At 37.1% G+C, this 25,053-nt stretch overlaps 1 protein-coding gene across 1 annotated transcript in view; it reads right to left on the bottom strand.

The window, feature by feature from the left end:
• Positions 1-25,053, bottom strand: part of PLXDC2 (plexin domain containing 2) — a 279,835-nt gene that overhangs the window by 70,499 nt on the left and 184,283 nt on the right. The window contains exons 5-6 of the mRNA XM_074865842.1: positions 10,715-10,837; positions 7,688-7,806 (exon numbers count right to left, since the gene is read on the bottom strand). Coding sequence (XP_074721943.1) covers positions 7,688-7,806; positions 10,715-10,837 — 242 coding nt within the window. The remainder of the gene's footprint in view (positions 1-7,687; positions 7,807-10,714; positions 10,838-25,053) is intronic.

Here is a 25,053-nt window from a genome sequence, read left to right as displayed (position 1 = left end):
GCTCTATCTATTTGTCTTCTCAAAGGGAAAATGGAAAGCTGTCTAGATTACCATAAACAAGTACTACCACAGAGAGAAATTACTCAGGGGCTAAAGAATTTTTCATCTAGCACAGAAAGATATAAGCAGAAGGTGGAAGCTGCAGACAGATACCTTCAAAACAGAATAAGCCACATGTATATATGACGGAATGTTATTAACCACTGTGATAAACTACCAAATGAAATTATGATTCTCTACCATTGCTGCTTTCAAATCACAGTTGGATATCTTGTTTTTCAAAGCTGGCCTTCAGTTAACCAGAAATTACTAGGCTGAAGACAGATGAAACTGGATCAAGTGTAAGAAACTGAGATATGAGGTACTAGCTCAGCTAATCTAATAGTCGGCTCTGGCTTTACCTATGTAAAACTACCAAAATTATACTGTTGGCCAGTATTTTTCACATAGCAGAAAAATGACAAAGTAAAATGTTGGTTACACATCTAGTGAATGAGGATTCAGTATTGTCTACATGTCAATTAATGGCACAACTTCTGGTATTTGAGTTGAGCATCAGTAGTTGTTCTCCTTGTTCCCAAAACATCATTTAGCTGCGTTTTTTCCGGATTACACTGGTAGCTGTCTAGGAAAAGTTAAATTTGAGAATATTAACAGAAATAGTGAGTTCTGGTGAATTAAATAGTGTCATACTACCCCATGCAACACTACAGGCCTGGGGAAGAGTGGCTGGAAAGCTGCCTGGCAGAAAAAGACCTGGGGGTGTTGGTCGACAGCCAGCTGAATATGAGCCAGCAGTGTGCCCAGGTGGCCAGAAAGGCCAGTGGCATCCTGGCTTGTATCAGAAATAGTGTGGCTAGCGGGACTAGGGAAGTGATCATCCCCCTGTACTTGTCACTGATGAGGCTACACCTTGAATACTGTGTTCAGTTTTGGGCCCCTCACTACAGGAAAGACATTGAGGTGCTGGAGCATGTCCAAAGAAGGGCAATGAGGCTGGTGAAGGCTGTAGAGAACAAGACTTATGAGGAGCAGCTGTGGGAACTGGGGCTGTTTACCCTGGAGAAAAGGAGGCTCAGGAGAGACCTTATTGCTCCCTACAACTACCTGAAAGGAGGTTTAGTGGTGGACATGGCAGTGCTAGGTTAATGGTTGTACTTGACAACCTTAAAGGTCTTTTCCAGCCTAAACGATTCTATGATTCTATAAATTTCCTTTTCTTTTACTTGATTTAGCAGCTGGTTTAGCTGATTTATTTGGGGATACTTGCATACATGATCTGCTTTGGTATAACAAAAGGAATGATGTTAAACCAACATGAAAAACAGAAGTGGCTTGAAAATACTGCCAGCAATACATCAATTTAAATTTGGCTTATATCAGTTTAGCTCTGATGCAGTTACTGGAGAATATGACATAAGAAGGCTGAAAGCCATATTTTCAAAGTCTTCAAAATAAAAGGCTCACTGAGTTCAGAAGTAAGTCTATAAACTTTCTCCAGCATGAAAGTATGCACAAAATAAGGGAATTATTCACAGTCTCAGAATACTGTAGAGAAAAGCTTATATTAACTATCAAAGAAACTGTCTTAAAAGATTTTGAGGAGGACACTCTAGAGAAGATATTGAAAATCAAGTTAGAAAAAGCACTGAAGAGAAGGATGTAATGACTACTTCTCTTCCAAGTTAGAGAGGAAACAGCAGATGAAGAAAGGAGTCAGAGTTTTATGGACAAAAATGTAGTTGGAACTGGCATTATGAGTAGGTGTGTGACCAACAAAATATGCTGGCAAAATTGGCAGCTCAAGGCACAAATCGTGTCTGATACATGAAAAGAATTACACGAATTTTTATGTGTGAGTGCAAACCAGGAGAAGTTGCACTCAGGTCTCCTTGAATAAGTCTTCCTAATTTTAAGTCTAGTGCCTTATCACTTTTTTTCTGAATTTGTGAATAAATAAACAATTTGCATCTTTCCCTCAAAAATTATAACAGCAAATTAATTTTTTTTTTTTTTTTTTTTTTCCCCCAGGAAGGAGTGATGGGTTCTTGCAGTACAAATGCCACAAGTGGTTTGTTGGTTATTTTTTTTAGTAAATTTATTTTCATTGCAACTTGGTTCAGAGCTTGAAAGTCACTTTCAGTTTCACTACTTAATTAAAATTATGAATGACTGCATGATATCTGTACTGAAATAGGACATATTAGCCAAGTTGAACAGAAAATACAAACAAAAACTTCAGGAGAAATTAGAAAATTTTGGAGGAGAAATATCTCAGTAGATTTTGTCAAAATCCCTGCAGGTGTCCATGCTCTTGTGTTGGGCATTCTAGTGAGAGTGAAGAACTTGCGGAATCATTTTCTAAAACAAATAAAAAAGTTGCAGTAGGGTCCAGTCTAACAGAAGAAACAGTCAAACTTTTGGATATATGTTTTTAGAAACAGGGTTTAGAAACAAGTGTGTAAGGTGAGGAAAACACAAATTAAGTTAGTATAGCCAGCTCTTTGAAACTGAGATACAGCCTGTGTCAAACAATTAGTCATACAGACAGAAATGCAGGTGAAAGAGAGGGAATCCACAACCCAGGAAAACTTTTATTCTCTTGAAAAACTACAGCGTTATGAAACCTGTATTTAAAAAAACGTGTATTTATTTTTAAAGCATGGCAAGAAAAATAATTTTACAGAACTGAATACTTCAGTCACTTGGTGATGAATGTACTGAGTGCCATTTTATAGGTGAAAATTTTTGAATGAGATGTCAAGATAAAATGGGCTTTTACCATATGATAGCCTATTAGGAAATACGCCCTTTTGACAGAATGCCTGTAGTAAATGATAAAATAATTTATTGAAAATTACAGCAAAACACAGGTAGCAAGCAGATAGCTGGTGTTCTGAACTCCTCACCTGAATAGCAAGATATGTCATGACAAGTTGACACGTAAACAGTTTAACAGTAAGCTAGGAATGTACAAATGGTTGGTAATGGATGGCAGGGGGTTTATGGCATTACATTCAGAGGATGGATTTTAACTAGAATCATTCCAAAGTGTGTATTAGGTCTACCATAGACAATATGAACTCCTGTGTTGTACAAGTCACCAGTTTATGAATAAGCTTCCCAAATGCACACTAGCGCTCGGGCCATCGACATCTATATTTTGGATTATGTACTTCAACAATAGGGAGAAAAATATTCAGAATTCATGCTGAATTCTGTTCATCATTTGGATCAGTAATCTAGACAGTATTTTCCATCAAAGTTCTCAAATTTTATTCTTCTCAACTTTAAGGACATGTCAGAATCTTACCCTTCAAAAAAGAACAAAATAATGGCCTCTGAACTTATTCTGAAGATGATGGTAAGGAGGGTGCAATTTCTGCCCCACTTCAAAACTGAGTCAAAGAGTATGCTGCAAAATAGTAATTAGGAACACAATAGTACTCTTGCAGGGTTTTCATTGCAAGTTTCCTAAATAACAATTAATTACTCTACAGGTCAAACTGCATGAAACTTAATCAAGAATTTTAAGTTGCATAAACTGATCACCTCATAAAATCAAAGATCCTGCTTCCATGTTAATATTTTTGATAATAATAACAGAGGTAAAGAAATGCCAGGCATGTATAATGCAGGCAGAATAACCAAGAAGACTATGCTTTTTTTTTTTTTTTTTTCCTTTTAGTTTTCAGGAAATAATCACAAGGTTTGGAGTCTTGTTACTGGATACAGAATATTTTCCATCACACATAGCTGGAGCATCAATTTTATCTAAGTGCTAGCACTTAATCTGTTCCATTCAATTCTGCCTCCTTTCACAGTAGAAAAAAATTCTACTACAAGTGTCTTTTAGAATTGTTTTCCAACTTCACATATTGGGCAATTTGAACAAGCATTTCAACTTTAATAATGGTTTCTGGATGACTACATAAATAAAGAGTCACTACTATTTAAATGAACAAAGAAATCCTTCAAGCCAGTGAAATTAAGAAAAATATCCTAAACCATTAACAAAGCCTTTGGTACCTTTGCTTAATGTGTCCTGTATTAATCACGGACAGAAAAAGAAACCAAATGTTACACTAAGGAACATTAGTTATAAGCACTAATGGGAAAAGACTATATAGAATAGTTATTTTGTTCAAAAAGAAGCAAAGCTCTTGAGAACTGAACTTTTGTGAAATTTAGAGCATAAGAAATGAATATTCACTAGTAATATGTACAAAAGTAACCCTTTGCAGAAAATTTTCTTTATTACTATGTTCTGTGAGTTTGCGCTATAATATACTTCACACGTAGTAGAGGTGCACCAGTAAAATTTTCCTACCAGCTGATGTTTCCTGACATATTGACCATTTGCCAGAACACTATAATTGGTGTAAGCAAAGTGATATTTAAAATGGAACGTGTAAACAAAGTAAATTGGTACAGATATAAATATTTGACTTGCTATAGGACCTTGCCATATTTCAAATTGCTTTTACATTTTGAAAATTTGACTGTACAGCTCCTTCTCCTACCCATTAACTCTTCTGAAAGATATTCTGATGTCTCCAGATTTCACTATCCTGGTGGCTGGGCTCCTTTTCTAATTTTTTATTATTTCAGAATCTATTCTGGATTTTGGATCACAATTGTGCATTTCAGACTGCTTCCTATTGGGCAAACAACAGAATGCAGAAGATCGGGCAGAACAGCTCCTTTGATACGCAGCAAACCTCAGTCAAGAACCTGCCTTGGTGATCAACACCAGGTTTATGAGGTAGCAAACCTAATGTATGAGTAGGAAGTACATGAAAAAGGGAATCTCATATGCTTTGAATAAATGAGAAATAAAAGGTAAAATTTACCTGAAGTGCTTTAGACATAAAAGTCCCTATTTGTACCTCTCTTAAATGTGTAATTACAGTTATTTTAAAAGGAGATTCTTCAAGATAAACACCTGGTGTCACTAGTACAGAGTTCCTGTGGGATGCTTTATAACGTTACTGGCAATCTGTATGATGTGTTTCTGACATGCTGTTTCAGCTTGAAGGCTTTCAATGACAATGCAATGAAGACCTCACAGATTTGCGATACATTACTGTCATTTTTGATGAACTGTGACGCTAAAATGAAATGGCACCAAAAAGATGGTAGAAATCTTCTCATGCAACTTTTACTCATGCTAGTGAGCACTCACACACATAATCTTAATGGAGATAATGGGGCTCCCAACAACATGACTCACCAGCAAGAGAAATGGTTCCAGAAGTAAGGACTTTCTCAGAAAGCAAGGGGTTCAGCACTGGAAAGTAAATAAATTCCTAGCCAGATTTATAAGCTCTAGAGTCAAATTTAAATTTACAAGTGTCCAGTTTTCCTTTTAGACAACTTGTATCTGATCAGTGATTGGAAATTTTATTGCATTTTCCTCACTTAGGTGAAAAGCTGAGGTAGTTTTAATGGAGTAAAAGCTACAAATAAAGAGCGTAGTCTTCTGGTAATCTCAGCCTCCAAATCCATTCCCCAAGTAATTCCCACTGGAATACACTAGTTGTAACATTCTAAGGTTTTACAATAATCTTTTGTCCAAAGATTTACAGATCACTAGATGTTATCAGTAGTATTACCACTTCAGAAAGTCTCTTTCCTTAACTATGTGCAATAGTTCTGAAGTGGTTTCATAATTCCATTCCGGGCAAGAATAACCCAGGACAGGAGATTTCAAAGATTCAGCAGTGGAAAAAAAGGAAATTATCCCATTTGTAAATTCCAATTCTTTCTGTCTCAGGATTAATGAAACAAGCATTAACACCTCCCCACAAAAGCACTGTGGTTCTGGAGGAAGCTTCCAGTAGTGCAGTGAGAGCAAGCAGCCTATGCCATTGTATCACAGAAATTGTTTATCCACAGATGAAATGACATACTTGCATGAAATTCTAGGGAACCACATGTGATTAAAGAGGTGGCCAATTGTCTCCTGTCTTCCTAAATGAATAAAGTTTACCACTGTTTGGCACTCTGCATCATCATTTACATTTATGCAAAATGAACGCAAGATACTATCAATTTAGAGCAACAGGTTCTGTCACATATATTAGATTTATTTTGCACAGGGCTGGACAGTAACAGACAGGGCGGAGCATCTCATAACCAAGAATAGTAGTCTCCTGAAACTGTCACCATTTCAATGTCAGAATGTATATAAAGTTCTTGTCAAATTTGTCTTACAGTTACAAACTGAAGTAGTGTCCCTCCCCACTTCTCTTGGTCTTGAAGGCAGGAACCTTTCTGCAGCCTTTAAAAAGATTTTTTTTTCTTTAAGAAGGTCACAACAACAGGAGATAAACAAAGCTTTGGTGCACCCTCCTTTAATCAAGCACAGGCTCCATTGTGCTAAGCAGAGTGAAGTTTTTATGAAGCTGGAGTCAAAATACAAATGAACTGCATTTTCATAGATGAAGACTACTAGCCTGTATATAACACTCAGAAACAGAGCTGGCAGACATCAGGACGCCTTTTATAAGATTAAGAAAGCCAGGTACCTGGGCATACCAGAAGTTTCTTGTGTCTACAAAATTAATCCTGCAGTAATCCTGTTTGCAAGGTGCAAAGACATCTGTTTTAGGTGAAGATATGACTGCTGCTAGTAGAATAACCCATATCCTCACTAGCTTTCTAATGAAAGGGAGAAGAGTGCTATTATTTCTGCTTCATTCAGGTGCATGGCTTCAACACAGGCATGAAAAAAGAACCTGAAGGCTCACAACTGGTTTATAGCAGAGAAATAAGAGAGGCCAGATTTCTCCAAGTCTGAACAATCAGTCATATCACTGATTACATTTTTTTACTATGAGGATAACAGGGAGACTTATCTTGAGGAGAAAGTCACACTTTGCATGCCAAATTGAGATGAAAATAACCAAAAAAAAGAAAGAAAGATTTCTTTCCCCCTAGAGATTTGAGCTCATCTACCTTCTGATTGTCATTTGCATGAAATTCAACTGGAAGTACAGCCTCTAGTCTGTAGCCTCCAGGACTCCAGCAACTCTAGCAAGAAAAAAAAATCACCTAAAGTAACAATTGAAATTCTGAAACACCTGGATAATGCAGAAGAGCCCAACTGAGATAACAACATATTGGTGCTATGAAGACAAACCAAATGGCCTCAATCCAACCAGTGTTATCACCAAATAGATGGAAAACCTCGCAGAGCCAGAGATACAAGCCAGTTATTCCTTATTTGAAATATATGAACTTTGAAATATGTCAGCTGCCAAGAAATGATAGCTGCAGGAAAAACGTGACCTTTTAATACTAACCATTGATTCTACAGCATTTTCAAACAGACCCAAATTAGGCGAACTAATTGAGCAAATTAGACCCTACCTTTCAAAACCCAAGAGGAATTTACTAAACAGTCAAGAATTTGCTAAGTGCTCAACACTTACAAACACCCAAAAAAGGCCAGCTGAAATCCAGGAGTAGCACATTTGAACCATGATGGTTTTCAAGTCCATCACATAAACATCGCTTTTAAAATAAAATGCCATTTTCAGCAAAATAATGATCTTATAAGCAATATAATGATATGATCTTATATAGCTGAACTTTCAAATATTCCCCCCAAAAATGTAGGGAAATTCCTGGCAGGTATAAAGTAATTTGTCTACTTAAATGATAATTTTCACACCCAACTTACTTCTTTGTAGCCGAAAATGATACGCCCATCATTGAGAAGGGTGGCCTGAAAAGTGAAACTGCCCAGGTTGTAATTATCCTGCAGATGTACATGGTCCCACTGGACAACTAGTGCTGTGCCTGTGAACCCCAGAGTGGGGGTAGAGAGGCAAAGGGAAGAAAAAAATTTGAGAAAAATATTAACTGACTGTAGGAAAAGCACTTAACTGCAGTTATGTGAAACAAGAACAGTGATTTGTCTCTTTTTAGTAACTTTCAGCCCAACATCTTGAAATGCCAAAAATATTACAAACACAAGTTGCAGCTGAAGTCCTCTTAAAGGTAGACACCACATTGTCACAAATATCTACCTCAACTACTCGCACAAAAGTCTGCTAAAGCAAGGGTGGTCAAGTAACATGCTTGGAATTCCTCAAGGAGTGAACAATCAGTAAAGGTAGGATTCAGCACTCAGAATTCAGGTGTCCTGCCACAACCACTGTTCTGCAGTGGCTTTTTTTACACTTTATATATATACCCCGATGACTTTGAAATGTGAAGTGCTAATAACATTGCCTGTTTAGTAAAAGTTATTATTTGAGGAATTCAGATTCTTCCATTAACTATATATTAATATAAAGAGCATTAGTTTTCTTCTGTGTGGTGCAAGCCCTGCCTGAAGTTCTGCAACGTGAAAAATATTAGGTGTTGGCAATAAATAAATGTAGTTTAAATTAAAACCACTAAGGATTCATAGATGGGGTAAATACTGAGTCTGGTGTGCAGAGATTTAGTTGCAAGAGGCTTGTTAATATTCACGGGAGTTCTCTGGCTGAATATCCACTTATTGCACTAAAAATGTACCCCAAGCAACTTGCATACCCTGTGAGCATGTTTTACTGATCTTGAGGGTTATATTTAAGCAGCCTGGCTGAAAGACACTTATCACCAAAACTGTGTTTACTGAAAATAACTTTTTCATCTTTATATGTCTTCCTCAACATACTCCTCTCTTTGGCACTAATGGGACTTATGTGCTTTGATTCACAACACTTTAATTTAACTTCCTCCTGGAGTGTTCAAGGTGGGTCAGTATGCATCCAGCTCAATAGATTTTTGCTATATCCTTGAAACATCTTTTGTCACAGATCTTCTGTGCTGTAACTTTAATGAACACATCTTGGCAAGGGATGTCATGAAACTATGAGCATGCAAATTTTGGGTGCATACTGCACTAAGTCCACCACATTATTGTCCCATGTGTCTTTCATAAGTATGGTACATGCTCATTAATCGTGCACACAGTGTGTTTTTCCTTCTGTGACCACATTCATTAACTGCTTTCTGCATATTTATTTGACTGTATTAAATCTCATTTTAAAGGAATTTAAAGGAATTTTTTAAATTACTGGAGCAAAAATAGCCAGAACTTATTATAGTCAGTCTTTGAGCGCCTCAGATCTATGTGCATCTCAGAATCCCAAGCTTACGTGGAAGTCAGCTGCCTCCAAAACAGTCTTCTCACTCCCAGGGCTTTTATATAGATTTGTGTGTACATTAAGTTCCTTGCAGTTAGCTCCGTGAGTGAGACTTTGATGGGTAACCATACTCTGTGCTTGCCCACTACAGATGCTGCTCTAAAGCAGCACACATACTCACAGGCATAAACCATGTATGAATAAGAAATAAGGGGTTGAAGACACAATTTGCTCAGTTCCTTTTTATTTGGGGTAAGATAGCAAATTCTTTGTCCTAAAGCACACGGGGTCCAAAAGATCATCATGCCTTACACATGAAGAGGGATCCAAAATCTCAAAGAAGTATTTAACCTTGTCATGAAAGCCATGTAATACAGCCTGATACACCTGGCACAAAGAGTGGAAGTCAGGAATTACAATGAGAATTAGAAGTGTCTTCCCCAGAATCCTCAGATTCTTTCAATAAAGATGACAAATTTTAGGCCATAATGTCAAATAATTTGTGAAATTAATTTTTTTTATTGTTTGAAAATTCTCCATGCAAGGAGTAGGATTTTCTCATGTAAGTCTATTTTATTGGATTTTTAACAAACAAATGCTGCAAGTAATGACTAGATTGAAAGTAAAGGTTATGACTAGGTGCAAAGGTTATAGGATGCAGTTTGATCCCTGATCTGAAGAGTACAAATTAACACACCTGGTTGGAAATGTGACGTATTTTTGGACATGTTCATAATTTGTGCTTAAATTCACTATGAATAAACATATAGAGAATGGCACAGGCTTATCCAGGAAGATCTCATGAAATTAAGTCATGATACTAAAGTCTCTAAGTTCAAAAGTCAGAATAAACAGTCACTGCGATTGTATTTGATCAGTAAAGGCCCGAGGTAAGGCACCAGAAGCCTTTTAATCACATAAGCTATGTTTTAAAAAAATTGATTATAACTGACTCCATGAGACAAATACCCACATATTCAAGGCCTTTGAAATATCTCACAGAGCTTCAAGTATAACATTGCAGTTTTTCTTTTACCCTTTCAATCTTTCGTACAACAGACTGTTGAGAACTTGTGGTGTAGATGAATGTATTGGATTCCAATCCTGGGACTCCAGGAACACTTAGTCTTTGACAGGTTTATTAACCTTATACCTGCCCTGCTTTTGTGTATTCTTGCTATTGCATTCCACAAATGCTATTTTCATTTTAGCTAGTGGGTGTATGGTATTTACTATATATATTTTGAAGTAATGAGAACTTGCACTTTTATACAAGACAGATTTTTCCTTTTAAAACTGACAAAATACATTGCTAGTTTCAGTTTATGTACTTTAATATCCAGAAGATATCTGTCCAGTTAGGAAAGCGCATTCATGACTCTTTAATCATGTTCTAAATTAAGAACTTTATGGATGTCTTGCCACATGCTTTATACGGCCCGTGAGGTTAAAAAAAAAGAACAAAAAAAGAATTTTAAAATCTTCAATTTTTCCTTCAAAAATAGTTATTTAGGAAAATATGAAGAGACAAGGGACACAGACACATTCATTTATGAAGGACTACTACATACCATTATCAAAGTATCTGACTGTTGAATTTCTTGACACACTGGGGTCAAAATTTGCCATTAAGGGTGCAATATATTGTGTAGCTGTTAGCATTCGATGCACAACTTCTCCAGTATATATGAAACCTACAATAAAAAAAAAAATTGAGACCATTTCAGTAACTTCTGAAAAGATTTAATAGAATGGTAGGTTGAATTAAGCATTGCCAGAGCATTAAAGGGTCACCTGAAATTAATCCCACCACCAATTTTATAATGAGTTAAGTAAGAGCTAAAATTTCAGGAAGAAGCCTGTGATGGCTGCCAGAAGAACAAGTTTGAAGATGAACAATGGAAGAGTTAGTTCAAGAAGCAAGTTTTCATACAGAAATAAAACCAGAGCAAACTCAAGGAAGAATAATTCCAGTTATGGGCAAAATCCAGATATGGGGCATTATCAAAATAAGCCATTTACCACCATGCATATTCCATAGTGCTTTCTATTCCTTCCAAAAATCTGCAATTTGTTTTTCTTTTGCAAATTGTTACCTCTTCAAAAGTTAAGTCTAACCCTTTTTCATATTTCTAGAGACACAGAGTAAGAGACTATTTCAGACAAGAGATGACAACCTTTAGGAAAATAAAAAAAAAAAGTCAGATGAAGAGTGGAACAGATAGGATTTTTTCATGATTATAAGCCAAGCATCATTTCCGCTACATTCTCTGCAGTGTCAGGTCTCACTAGTTTATCCTATTTATCTCTGAATCCAGAGTACTCATCAGATCAATAGCGGGCTTCTTTCATCAGAAGTGCTCAAACAAAACCTCTTACTGGTTTGGAACTGGAGTTCTTCCTTCAAGGAAAAACAGTCATCTACAGTGAACACAGTAATGCTGCATTTTTTTTCAAAGCAAAACTTTGTGTATTTTAATGGCAGGAAACCCTGCCATTTTAAACAATAAATGGTCTAACAATAAACCTGTATTGTTTAGGTTTGCCAACTCCACTTCAACTGACCATTGGGACTAACTTCTTTAGAGTCCCAACCTAGGGCCTGACTTAAAAACTCCCATCGCCCTAGAGTGAGTCTTTTCTTAAGTTTTATTTTAGCCTTTGCCTCGCTGGTCAAAACTGACAAACTTTAAGTTGTTTGGAGCTACAGGCAGATCTTCAAAACTAAGGTTTGCATATTACCTCTCCTCTTAAAAGTGTCTACCAGACAGTGCCTTGTGCTGAAGTGTTTGCTTTTTCTCCCTCTGTTGATTTAATGAAGTATATTCCAAAAGCAAATACCTCAATAAAAACAAGAATATTGTTGTTGACTGAAAATTTTCTAACAGAAAAAAATCTATTTGGAAGACATCTCACAGAAATTCAGTTCTTAACTGGCAAATTATATTATCCACTGCAACAGTATTTATGCTGGTTTGTATTTTCTTTTCCTTCTTCAGTCGTATTGAGATTCTCTCTTCCTCTACAACCCCTTTTACTGTCAAGCCCAAGAGGCCCTTTCTTCTCACATTTAGTATCATTGTAATACAACAAAAGATGAAGTAGAATATAAATCTATACCTAAAACACGGTTGTTAAATTCCAGAACTAAACACAAACCTGAACAACTGGAATTACCCACAAGGTAGAAATCCCATTTTCCAGCCACTCCAGATAATATATGATATTAGAAAACTATTAGTGTGCAACCCCACTCTCTTAATGATAATATCTCCATCCTAACCACTGTGAGATAAGGCAAGTTTGTTAAAAGGTTTATTTGATATGATATAGGAAATCGCTGAGAGCATAAAAAATATAAGTTTTTAGGCATCCTTCTACTCTTGTCCTCTCCTGAAATTACGTTGCTAAATGCTTGTTAACTGTTCATGGAACTAGTTCTAGAAGTCATAAGAGGCAATAAACAAACAAACAAAAAAGGTGGTTCTTTGAAATAATTTTCCTGCATGGCTGCTAGCAGTTAAGATCAAGTACCATGAAGTCAACTCAAGTGGAGGTGATAAGATAAAGCCAGGTGTGGAGAAAATACAACAAAAGATTCATTTGAAAACATTTGGCATTGACAAAGGGGTGAGCTAGGAACATAGATGTCTGCACTTTGTTTAAAACACACCTATGTATTGAAACTACAGTATTTTAATATCTGGACATCTCCTAACTACTAAATTAATTCCTAGGACTAAACTATAACTGTCTTTTTTTTTTTGGGGGGGGGGGGGCGGGGAGGGAGATTCTTTCCGTTAAATATCTAAATACCACTTTTGTCTTTTGCTAATTGATAGGGAGAGAGAAACACCAAGTAAAAAGAATAAATCTGCCTACACATATTTACAAGTCACGTATAAACTTGAACTTTCAGAATATATAATTGTGGCTGTAATTTTACTCTATTACTCATCATTTTAAGATAGCCAACAGTCCTGCCAAAGTGTAGTTCCTGAAATGCATTTTCATTATTTCCTATTTATTGCTGTCTGCTTTTAAAATGTAATTTCCTTGAGAAGTATTCCCTCATGCTTATTTAGACATTTTAAATACATGTAATTTCATATTATATTTGTGCCTCTTATTACTCCTATGGTCATGTGCACATGTATTTTAACACCATCTTGGGTAGGTCTATAACCTTGAAACCATTCTGCAAAAATATTTTGAAGACAATATAAACAAAACCTTTCAATTGTTATTAATGTATTACAATTAGCATTAATACTTCAATACTTATTCATCCGTTGCACAATGGTTCTATCCTTACACACAGTTTCCCTTTCATGCTTTCATCCCATTTACAGTATAAATGTCACCATTATAACTAATAATGAGGCAGATACAATAGGAAAAGAAAGGACTTAATTGTGCTGGAACACATAACCAAGTAAATCAGTCCAGGTAATTAGTAACCACAGAGCGTATTTCCAAGTGATTGCCGGATGCAGCTTTATTTTAGACAAAAATGGAAAGCAGGAGGTGGATGATAGCTGGGAAGCAGGCAGGCCTTGCATGAAGATCATTCTAATGAGAACTCCAGTCATGCGTTGGAACAACTTGAAAAGAAACACAAAGTCATTTCAAATCATCCCAGAGATTCAAAGGCTGAAGCCACTGTTGAGCATGGACATTTTATCATTGCCACTACAACTTAAAGAAAGCAGCAAATGTAAAATTAACTTATTCCTGAATGAACTTCCACAGAAAATTGGCTTATGCTATCTGTGACCTAATTTTCTGACAGTGGTAAATTCCCATGCTTGATTCATTTGGTCAAGGAACAATTTTTCAGACCTGCAATTTCCTGAACCACTTAATCTCTCCTTTGTGGGAGGGGTTGGTAGAACTCTTTCCCAAAACTCTCCACAAGTACTATACCTAGAAGCATAATATGCTCCTAAATACTGGAATGAAGACAAATAGGAAGCGTGCACAGCATTTTGTAGCTTTTATGTGTATATATAAATTTAACTAAAACTGAGGATGAGCTAATACTAAAGCCACTTGTAAATCAAGGAGGGTATACTCCCAGTCCTCACAGTGTACAAATTTCCCTCACAGAGGGGAAAACTACATATAGATATATATATAAAACACACCACTTCCACTTGATGCAGGATTCTGACTTTATTTTACATCTGAATTTATCCATTGCAAAATATGCTCCATATCAGTTGCATTTTAAGATATTACATTTACCTGTAAGATTGAACATACAAGATTACAACAATCTGCACATAAACTTTCTGCCATTTCTTTTTTCTACTCCTAGCTATGCAGAAACTCAGTACCACTTAGAAAGTTTTTCAACAGTGTTTGGCAGATGTGAAGAATAAGAATATACATTCTTATAATACACATTCTTATTAAGAATTCTTAATAAGAATACACATTCTTATTGCACAGGCAATGAGTCCTTTGAAGTTGCTATTGTGCGTCTATAAAGACACGATAGGATATGAGACATGCAGGCAACATAAAAATGAAACATTTCAGTTGATAACTATCTTCCCCTTTCTAAGACCTTGCACGAACAAGTTACACAAACCTGAGCCTGATTTTATGTAGGTGATATTATAATAAACCATTTTTGCACTTTAGCATTTAGCTGAATCATAACGAACACCACTTTATGATTTCATGTGTGATTTATTTTTAAATATCTGAACTGCTCATATCTTAAAAGCATCATCCTGAATACAGGGTATAAATGAATTATACTTCTATGTGTTTGTGATGAGTAGGCTCAGTTCTGAGAATATATATTTTAGATGCTCAGCACTTCTTCAAAGCTATTATGACAGTTCAGTCTTTATCTATGTGGTGGGTTGACCTTTGCCAGCTGCCACACACCCATCCAGCTGCTCACTCAGTCCCCTTCATCAGCAGGACAGGAGGACAAAATAAGATGAAAAAACTTATGGGTCCAGATATAGACAGGGAGAACACTTGCCAATTACTGTCATGGGCAAAACAGAATTGACTTGGGGAAAATTAATTTAATTCTTTGCCAGATAAAATAGGTTTGGATAGTGAGAAATGAAGACAAATGAAAACAACACCTTCCTCCCACCCCTCCCCTCTTCCCAGACTCAATGTCACTCCTTCATTCCCAACCCCTCTATCTCCTCCTCTCCATTAAGCAGTGCAGGGAGATGGGGAATGTGGGTTGCAGTCACTTCATAATACTCCATCTCCGTTGCTCCTTCTTTCTCATATTTTTCCCTGCTCCAGTGTAGGTCCCTCCCACAGGCTGTGGCCCTTCAGGATAAAACTGCTCCAGCATGGGTCCTCCACAGGCCATAGATCCTTCAGGACATTTCCACACTTCCAGCGTGGGCTCTTCAACGGCCTGCAGGGAAATACCTGCTCTAGCCCGGTCTCCTCCACAGATGCTTTCGTCCCTGGGTGACCTTCTCTCCCCTTGGTGTTTACAGGGTTGCTTCTCATGCTTTTCCTCTCACTCTTGACACTGCTGTGCAACTCTTTTTACCCTTTCTTAAATATGTTTTCCCAGAGGTTCCACCAGCTTGGCAGATGGGCTCAGCTGTGTCCTGCAGTGGGTCCACTGGAGCCAGCTGGATCTGTCTCTGCCTGACACAGGGCAGCCTCTCATGTCCTTCTATAGAGGCAGCCACCCCAATACCGAAACCTTGCCACAGGCCCCTAATACAATCTAAGACTTAACCTAATATTTTACTTGTTTCATATATTACCTATTTAATATTTTGTTTTAGATATCAACTATTTTACCTAATATGCAACAATAATATTATTTATCTGAATGACTGGAATTTTTAGTATCTTGTTAAAGAGGGTTTTTTTTTATTTTTAGATTACTGTTTTTCTAGTAGAAGACAGGTGTAAAGTTGCAGCTGAAACAGAGTATTTAATGTATCAGTCCTACCCTCAGCAACTGCTAGCTCTTGCCCAGGTCAGGTCACTCCCACTATATAATACCGTTTGCCTTCTAAAAAGGGAAAAATGTTCTGACAAAAAGAAAATGATCTAGAGAAAAAGAATCATTGTATCTGCTGAAAAACAAAAAATTAAACGGTGCTAAATAACAGCAATGAAATAAGTTGATGCAGAATTACTCCTTCAAATAGCCATGACATTGCTTTCATAAAAAGCATATAGAATTTTGCTTATTCTCCAAAATTATCTTTATTGGAAACAAACACCTGAAACAATACTTCTTTCAACCCGGAATACCAAACAATGCATTTGACAAGAATACAAATGCTCAAAACCACTTTGTATAGCTGCCAAAAGCAGTTTGGCTCCGGCCTCAAAAAACCCCCTGTAATTATCATTCCCTTCTTTTCACAGTTCTGAAGAATTTGAGAGCTTGACTGAATGGCAGGTAAGTTCCACCAAAGCTCCATAAACCAACTCTACTTATTGGGTGGTTTTACCATCATGGTACAAGTTGGCTCATGTACCTTTTGTACAGCAGCAATCATGTTTCAGGTACAGACATCAATATTACTTTTACGACCTACAAAGCCTGATGTGTTTTAAAGGTAACTAACTGTTCCCTTTCCACATGGATTTATGTTATCTGAAGCGTGTCAGGGAGTCTCCAGAGAAGGCGTTTTCTGCCATACAATGAGCCTGAAGATGTTGATTCATAGGGAAGCAAAAGAAGGATGACGTACATTTTTCTTGAGACAGCTTACTTAATTCCAGATAAGAGAAGTGAAAAGATGATACCTGGAATTTAAGACCAAATGAAAAAATATGCATTTAAAAAACCCCAAATGAACGGACTGGTATAACAACCTGGAGCTCAAAACGAAGAACAAATCTAACCATCTCATACAAAATATTAAATGTAGAAAGAAATAAGACTGCTTTGGGAAAAAAAAAAGTTCATTTTCTTATCAGGCAGCTAACGTTAAGTAAAACCATATGTTAAAACCCTTAGTAATACAACAAGCTGTGGTTACTTATCTGGAAAAGGAACTGCCTGCCAGCAGTGGCTGAACAATGAAAGGTTTTGCATGAGAGAGACTGTCACTTGGCAAGGGCAGAGCTGCCATTTGAGCGCACAGTTCAGTGTGGGTTTGCTCGAGTGCCTTTGCAGCATATAAACTAGTGGGGAAATGGCAGAGCAGCTTCCGAAAAACAGAACCAGAGGAAAGTGGTTTTCCTAAGACGACAGGCTCCTACCCAGATCACCCAAGGGAAAGCCTTGATTTCAGCTTGTATATTCACATATGCAACAAGCTTTGTAGAGATGTAACAACACACTCTCACATACCTCCCAAAATATCTTGTTGCATAGAGGAATCATTCCTTTCATTTATCCCTGTTAATTTTCTTAAATAGGGTGAGAGTACATGACTTCTACTGCTCATTTTCCTCCAAAACATTCTGAAAACTGTGCAGCCAAGAGACAAAAGTGCAGAGGAACTGGCAGGAGCTTCCCAGCTCTCTGGCTGCTTCTCTTTTGGTCTCAGTATAATCAAGGCCTTCTGAGAGAATCTGCCCTGGGGCATTTGTTGGTATCTCATATGACCCCAAAGCTACCTCAATGGGTAGCAGTGCTTCTACTCCATCTTTACCATCTTACTTACCCAGTGCACTGCCCATTTCTGAGGGCAGTGGAAACCAGAGTCAGCACAAATACAGTACTGTACAGATTAAGATTTACCATGATTTTTGCAACTTTATCCCCAACCTAACAATTATATATTGTTGAAAGACTGACATAAAATGGGATATGCTGTCTCCCTCATCTGAGGATCTATTTCCCCATCCCTGATGAAGACAGTAGGAGAGAAACATTAAGAGACTTATCTTGGGTTTGTTTAAAAAACCCACCATAACCAGCTGTGGGGCCAAAGAAATGTTTAATGCCTGGTTTCTGTCAAGCAGAGTTGGGCATCACCGACTAAGACAAAGATAAGCGGCTCACAACTTAATGGGGGGTAAAAACCCCTCACATCCTAAAATCGATTCATATGTTTTGATGTCTCCAGTTGCCAGAGATTCTGTCTTGCCAAAGAAAAAAATTGGAAAGTGGATCAAAAATTCTTCCTCTGAGTTCTCCAGTTTGCTGACTGTGATCACTGGTGATGCAAAAAGGTGCATTCATTTCTCTTGTTAAACTACTATTTGCCAGGACAGTAGGAAAAATAGACCAGAGATAGGGACTGAGAAGTACGACGTGAGAGTTTATATAAGCATCTGTAAAACTGAGGTTCTAATAGTAATTTCAAAAATTAATTATCAGACCTGGCACATTCTGAGACAAATATTACTGTATTTAATTCTACACAGCAACATCTCAGCATATCTGCATGAGATTAGCTTTAAAGACCAATTCAGCAATTTCTGAATATTCCCATTTGTAAATAGAAAGCTGAAAATAAATCAAATACGGAAATCAGAGTATAGTTTGTTGCTATTTGGAGTCAGGAAGTCCAGATTTAGGTAGTGAAATAAGAGCTAGTGAAACATATCTGCACCCTCTGTAAAGATTACTGGAGTATAGCAACAGCTTTGCCAAAGGCAGGAAGAGAACTGCAGCCTCTGCCCTCAGGGCCACCCCATGCTGGTGCACTCTGTCTCATACGCTCCCTTGCTCAGATCACTCCAGTATCTTGGTCCAGACTTATTAGTGAGCCCAGCTCAGTGGGCCCAGCCACAGACATCCCATCTAAGATCTCTTTTATTTGCGACACACGTGCTAATATGTACCTACAAAAAGAAATTGCCAAACAAAAAATCAAACCATTAAAATACTTCAGTATGAGAACAGATATTCCTTAATGCACTTTTTGTGTAGTAAGATGCTGGAGAACATAGCTATCATTTGGGAAAGCTATGGCGTCTGCCTTCAGCACAACTAACTAAGCTTTCCCCGGTAGGAAGGACAGAAAATTTTAGGACTGTTGTTACTTAGGCACATCTAACCATCAGCTGAGATCAATATAAGATAGAGAACATGAACATAACTCAAGAAGATAGGCATTTGTGTTTTCAAAGTGCCAGAGAATTCCAAATAGTTCTACCAAGTGGAAAATGCTGCCTTTTAAGCAACTGGTTCTCATGCAGTCATTCACTTCTAAAAGATTTTTGTAAACAAAGCTTTATTAAAAATTAGCATCTAATAAAATCCTGGCATCCTTTTATTCATGAACCATTCAAGAAAACTCATTTCAATTGTAGCACAGAAAACAACTCATTTGCAAAAACTTCTTCTCTGTTCAAACAAGAGAATAAATTATGTTTTATGCCACACGTAAATGAGGCTATAGAAACTAGACTCCTCCTATAAAAGACTCTTCCACACACATTGACACCTCTTCCTGCTCATCTCTTTCTTTTTAATAAATATAATTGTTCTAAGTGGTAGTGAAAGATTCAGCCCTTTTATTGCAGCTACTTTTCTCCAGAGTGATAAAACATTACTACTTCTCATTAGGTTAGAAGACATTTGTTTGGACTGACACTACTTAAACATGTTCTTGAAATAGTTATCACATCAGTTTAATTCCACTTTTTTATCTAATTTACCTTAGTACAATTATAACCAACGTCATAGAAATTGAGAATAAGCAGATCAGCTCCCTAATCAATAAAAAAAGCTTTATCAGACAGTAAAATTCTCTCACTGTCTATGAAGTTGTCACGTTTTTTCCATTTCAAAGTATATTTTCAAAATATTTTTCATCAATTTATGATCATATTCGATACTTCAGTTGGGAAAGGTCAGAGCTGCAAGTTTTCTCTTTGGTTGAAAGCTCAGTAGCATGCTATTTTTTTGTAATTATTTTAAATTGGAGCTGCTGAGAACAGCTTCAAAATTTTGACTTGCATTTTATTTTCAGTATGTTTCTTGTTCTCCATCTCTTTCTGTTTCTGACATACCACTTATTTTCTTCTTACTTTCTTTTTTTCTCTTCAGCAGTAACAGTAAAAACCTGATGAATCTATTCTTATTTCTGGAATTAAACTGCAAAAGGACTGAAAAGACACTTTTACATCGATAGAAAAATGGCAAGATGTGTCATGGGGGAAATAAAACGTATCAGGAATAGTATTGCTCACTATTTATTTTGTGAAGTTGAGAAATATTGCATAGGTGTATAAAGCATAGCCCACGAAACTCTGCATCGTATATTTTTCAACTATGCTAAAATGTGTTTTCCCTGTGCATTTCCTGATATTTCTCACCAACTACTTCATGATGAAGCAAATTCAATAATATGTTATGCTATTAAGCCCCTAAAATATACTGGAATGATGAATACTGGAATGATGAAACAGAAAATATCATTTATTTTCACGCCTTGTCCGATATAGCCATATTAATATTTCTTTGATACTTCACTGAAGTAAGCTTTAAGTAATGTCATTTATCCCCAGATGGCTAATTTATTGTTATGTCTGTGGAAGAATGTTATCATCACTGTAATTGCATGAAGATTACAGTGTAATTAAACAAAAGGATAACAGCAACTCCAGATCCCTCAGACAATCCATGAAAGTTAAATACCTTAATGGGCTTTCAAGATCAGTGTAAAAATGAACCAATCTCTCATGCTATTTTATAATTTTTTTCAGCCTTCTGGGGAAAATGAATTAGAGACAGATTATATATATATGTTGGCTTTGCTTTTGCTTGACTAGATTGAATGCATCAACCCATTTCTTCTTTTGGCCTGAAAAGTGGGCTATCTAAGAGCTAAACCCCAGAAGGCATAAGTATAACAGTGTTTCTTAATTGCATAACCTTACAAAGACTTTTTGTGTGTCTGTGCATGAGAGAAAAAAGAAAAGCTATCTGGGATCCTCATACTCTTGGCTGTACTTCTGTGCTATCTTATGTAGATATTTAAAGGCCAGAAGTTTAGTTTTTCACCATTATTTTTCCTGCTGCTTTGTTAATACTGAAAGCATTATCTGGAAAATTTGAGAACGTGTAATGTATGTAATTGAGTAAATGCCAATAAGTTTTCCAGCTTGCTGTAGTTTCCCTGCTACTCACGTCTGTTGTGAAAAGTATATGATCTGGTGGAATGTAGCCCATTCTGATGAATATCCTATTCAATTCAGCAAAGGGATTTAGGGGATTACGTATCATGAAACTCTTCCAGTAGAGCTTTTTCTTCTGACATGCCACGAGACATCCCTTGTCAAGAGGTTGTCAGATATCACTAGGAAGAGTATGGGAGCAAGAGAAGCACTTTTAAGTAAGGACACTGTGATGGACTGCAAACAACTTGCAAATGTTTGCATACTTTTAATGACTCTAAATTGTGAATGCTCTCAAGTTAAGGAGAAACAAACCCACAGGTTATTTAGAATCTAATGACTTGTATCAGTTCCTGTCCAATCATGTGCATACTTCCCGAAAGAAAATTCTTGGACAGAGGCATGAAATACAGTATCTACTTGGTGAGATACCGCCCTGCGATAGCTCCCAAGTGCCTCTCAGCTCCGGTCAAACAAAGACCAGCATGGTTCCTAGACAGGCTGGATCCAGAGAAAAGAGGTTGGCGGGAGGATTATCTCGCTTGGGCTGAATATCTTAGCAGCTGTGTCATTGCAGTAACCCTGGTGCTGCTAAATCCTAGGATGAGGTTTGAATAGAGCTGTTGGGGGGAAATCTAATTTTGCAGTCTATTTCTGATATAAGCGTCTCTTCTGCTGGTTGGGTAAAATATCCTTACGCCTGAACAACTCTTGTCATCAATAAAAAAGTTTGGATGAAACTGAGGAAAATGATTTTTTAATGTTTGAAATGCCATCAGACTGGGTTGTCATTCATTTTATAGAAGTTTGCAACAAAAAAAAAGCAATGTTGCAGAAGAGGAAAATACTATTTTTTAAATTCTAAAGAGTCTGCTTAAAATTTATGCATAACAGAAAGAGACTTTGCTGAATGTCTGGTTTCTACTGTAGTAAATCAGTGTTATTTGAAATATAACTTTGGGATTATTAGGTATTAGATTAATTCCACACCCATTATATAATGCTATTATATTACTTCTATTAATCCTTCCTAAACTACTAAAGCTAATCCTATGTATATAATATTCACATACTTCTATCCATGTAAAACAACATCCTACAGCATGTCAGGGAAGCCCACAGAGGCTAGCACGCATCATTAGAGAAGTTTCAGAGAAGCCATTAAATTACATTTCACATATATACATAAAAACAAACAGTGAAATAGCATGTAATGAAGTATTTATGCTAGCAGGAATTTTTCAGAAGGGCATTTAGCTCTGTGTTCTTCTACTGCCAACATCCTGCCATAGGTATGTGTTCTCCAGTTCCTTGTTTGCTCACCACATCTGTTCGTGCTGGACACAAAGTTCAGAGAGGGGGTTCAGTATAGGTTTGCCTCAAGCAGGACTAGTCAGCAGTGAACATACAGCTCAAAACAGCAAGAGAGAAACTGGTAGGTGTTCATGTGCAACTTGGGCTTCAGGGAAGCAAGGTCACGTGTGTCTATTAAGAAAGAGGTTTTTGTTCACACATGTTTCTCAGTTAAAGTTTGTGCATACATAAGCATATTACTCTGGTCTCTAGTTCAAGTCTGCATACCCCCTGAGATGATCTCTCTAATGTAGCCATTGTAAGGGAAAATCAGATGCCTCTGTCCCTTTCAGTGATTTCACCTTGATAACCAGAACTGGATGCACCACTCATCAGACCTCACTGGACAACTTATTTCCCACCTTTCACGAACTACTAGGGGGTAATGCTTTGGATGAGGAATCTCTACCCTGGGTCAAAAATAAATAAAATCCAATCCAACCATTTCTGACCAAGATCAATTTGCTGGCCTAACTCTTCCTGCACTAGACAAAGATTGTGTGGGCAGGGGGGTGGGGGCTCGCTGGTGAGCTGAAGAGGAACAGACAGCAAGCAGGGAAACCAATACTTAACCAGAATTATAACAGACACATCGTATCCTGAAGCTGAAGCCACCAATTTTGGGCTCATCCTTTCTTTGCCTCCTTTCTCCACTCATTACCTCATTATCACTTTTGCCTACACTCTTCAGTTGTGGAATGAATCTATGAAAACATCTGACTTAGAGCAACACAAGCAGAACAAAACAGAGAACAGGCAAAAATCTAAGTGGGGAAAAGCTAGAATATATTAGTCTCAGTGGTTAGAATTTGGGAATTAAGCCACATTAGCTCTGGTATCATCAGTAATTCCCTTGTGTTTCCTCTCTTTTGCTGCATTAGTTTACATTAAAGCAAATTACATTACATGAAAGCGCTGTATTCATCTGTACTTCAAAGCACACAAACAAAACTTCTGAAAACACATGGGGAAATGGACTGATTTCCCTTCGATAAAGGCAAATATTGCTTGGATAAAGTGTTCCTTTATTACATTTAAGTTTTTACAGAATTTCAATACTAAACACCTTCATGAGAAATATGGATATTCATACGCAACTTAGTAATACACGATGGGGACGGGAAGAGCAAAATATCTTTCTCTGTGTCAGTTAATACAGGAAGATATTCACTCAGATCCAGAAAGATGAAATTTTCTCTAAGAATGTACCTTAACAAAGGTCCCATAAAGGTGTCAGAAAAATCTGTAGTGTCAAAACAGGTAATTACACTCTCTCTTCAGATTAATTCTTTTAATCAGAGAAAAAGCCTTCCTGTTATCTTCCTGTTGGAACAGGACCTGTGCTGTATCACAGTTCCAAGTTTGAGGTTTTAATAATCTGGCCAAAAAGAATGAATGCAAAAAAAATATTCAATACCACTTTGAACAAGTTGATGACAAATTTCTGCCCTGAGAAGCACACTAGCCTCAACTTTGAACACAAAGGTTGCAATAAAAGTAACAGCAGTATGGTTGCAACTTTTAAAATAGTGTTTGTGTGTGTGAATAAGGGCTCTAAGGGGAAGAGTGAAAAGATTTCTCTTATGGTCATAAAAAGAATAAAAGGAAAGGAAAAATCTTTGGTTCCAACTCAAGTAATGTTTTTAAAATGTGGGTTGCCCCTTTAAAAAAAAAAAAAAAGAACCTTGACAGGGGTGAGCCTGTGTGGGAGTTGTGAATGAGGAGGTTTAGGAGCACAAGGGAATCAATCTGTCCCTCTGAAGACCTCAGACCTGTAATAACCCATCTGTTCCATACATTCAGAGTGTGGAAATAGGCCATGGCTGGGCAGCTGGTGGCATGTAGCTGTGCTGTTCAGAGTTCACTTGTCACAAGCATAAAAAGCCAACAGTAGGAAGCTGATTTGCCTGCAATCACTACAAACTCCTTTAGTAAATACAGTTCTGCCAAGTCTCATAGCTCTTTTCGTTAATACATTTTTAACAGATTGAAGTGTAGGGTCACCAGTGGGATGTACATGCTGTGATGGGTTGCCTGAACACTTTGTTGTACACTAGAGTTAGCCCTACTAGGCAGATGCCTTTAATGAGTAAATTTTACCCCAGTGCCTTGAAGCACAAGGGAGCATGTACTAACACAAGCATGAAACTGGGTCTGTGTTTCTATGCTTTAGTAAAATACATATGAAAACATATGTGGTTCATGTCTTTCAGACATCTGCAAACGACTGGAAGGGTCATCTTTCATAAATTCAGTATGCAATGCTACATGATCTGAAAGAAACTCTGAATGAAGGACTCTGCAAATGTTTTGTATAAGTCTTCCAACAGTCACCTGATGAGCTTAAATATGACTACTGTAGGAACAGTCATAGGAAGTAAACAGAAAATGCCTTTTAACTAGACCAAAAATTAATTTTAAAAGGGCTAAGAACTTAAGTTACAATATTGTCCTACTTTGTGGAAGACACATCATGCGATGCACACTTCACTCTGATGATAAATGTTGGTCATTTAACCAT

The sequence above is a fragment of the Strix uralensis genome, chromosome 1 (genome assembly GCF_047716275.1).
Source record: "Strix uralensis isolate ZFMK-TIS-50842 chromosome 1, bStrUra1, whole genome shotgun sequence".
NCBI lineage: Eukaryota > Metazoa > Chordata > Aves > Strigiformes > Strigidae > Strix > Strix uralensis.
The sequence above is the reverse complement of the archived record's forward strand: the minus strand, read 5'-3'. Positions and strand labels throughout refer to the sequence as shown.